At 57.7% G+C, this 1,418-nt stretch overlaps 1 protein-coding gene across 1 annotated transcript in view; it reads left to right on the forward strand.

Annotated features, from left to right (window-relative positions):
• Window positions 1-1,202, forward strand: part of LOC102774834 (chromosome unknown open reading frame, human C16orf96) — a 44,295-nt gene extending 43,093 nt beyond the window's left edge. The window contains exons 16-17 of the mRNA XM_015560136.1: window positions 128-190; window positions 932-1,202. Of these exons, the coding sequence (XP_015415622.1) occupies window positions 128-190; window positions 932-1,131 (263 nt within the window). The 3' untranslated portion in view covers window positions 1,132-1,202. The remainder of the gene's footprint in view (window positions 1-127; window positions 191-931) is intronic.
• Window positions 1,203-1,418: the final 216 nt, after the last annotated feature.

The following is a 1,418-nucleotide window of genomic DNA, read 5'->3' on the forward strand; positions in this document are numbered from 1 at the left end:
CACCAGACTGAAAAGGCCTTTGCAGGAGCTAGAGGACAGGATGGGGGCTCCAGGGAGGTGGGGGGCGGGCAGATCTCTGGAAGGGCCACCACCCATTCCTGTCTCTTCCCCTCTCTTTTCCACTAAGCTGTAAAGGTTCCACGTCCCCCGACTCGAAACCTATATGAGCACTTTGGTGTCATCTGCCCCCGTGAGTACCTGTTCCCCAAGCCACTGGCCCAGCTGGGATTCTGGTTGGGTCCCTCAGTCCCAGACTGGGGCTGTCCTGCCCCGCCTTGTACGTCTCTCACATGCTCTGGAGTGGCCCCCACCCAGCTCCCAGCTCCCAGCTCCCAGCCTGGGCTCCTGCTTCACCTTTCAGTCTGGCCTCCTGGCCTGGGCACCTAGAACGGCTATTTTTTCCCAAGTGGCCAGTTGGCTGCAAAGGTGGGAGAAGGGAGCCCACTCATTCTCCGGTGTTTCTCTGCTGGAGCCCTGTGAGCTGTATCAGGGCATGACCACCGCCCTCCCCCAATATCCACCAGTGAGGGCTCCTTGACCAGGCTAGGGAACTGAGCTCCCCTGATGCATATCGCCCTGTACCAGGCATTGTGGGCACTTTACAGTGGACAAAGCACTCTCTCCCTTCTGATCTGTCCTTATCCCAGTTGGTGCCCAGAGTTACGGGGCACCAGTCCATCTGAAAGAGGGGGAGCTGAGGCACAGCGACCCTGGGCTGAGGAATGCCAGAGCCAGGACTCCTCCGGGTGCCCTGCTCCACTCCTGGTGTGCTTTGTCTTCGGTCACCCCCACCCCAGAGGTTTAGGGTGCTTGCGACTGGATGGGCCGCGATGAAGCACTTCCAGTTTAGGGTTTCTCCGCTCCTTAGTCAGGCTAGTCTCTCTCCAGAATGTTCTTAGGACAAATCACGGGTCTCTCTTGCCCCTCCCAGCCCTGCGCTCCAGTGCCAACATCCGCTCAGAGACTTCAGGCCCCCGTTCAACGACACCAGCTCACACGCCATCTCTGCCACCCTTGCCATTGCTGCCTCCCCTGATGCCACACCTGCAGGAGCCCCAGCAGGCCTCAAGGTCCATCAGGCATCCAAGGCCTCAGCGCCCCTATTCCCGAGTCAGCACGCAGACGACCTAGTAGCCCGACCACCTGTGAGCCCTGTACCCTGTGCCCCCACCATCCCTTCCACTCCCCGTGCCAGCCAAGACCAGGCCTGGGGAATGTGCAGGGGCCCTGGACATAGGGGAGGGGACCTCCATAAGGGATTCATTGTGACCTAGTGGCTTTTAATCACTTTGCATATAAATACAACACAATCCTTCTTAGCCTATGTTACATGAAGAGCACAGCTTTCTAGATTGAATTTTCCACTAAACCAATCTAATCCCTTAGCCAATTTTTTTCCTGCTAATCCTCACCTAAAG

The sequence above is a fragment of the Myotis davidii genome, unplaced genomic scaffold (assembly GCF_000327345.1).
Source record: "Myotis davidii unplaced genomic scaffold, ASM32734v1 scaffold555, whole genome shotgun sequence".
Taxonomy (NCBI): domain Eukaryota; kingdom Metazoa; phylum Chordata; class Mammalia; order Chiroptera; family Vespertilionidae; genus Myotis; species Myotis davidii.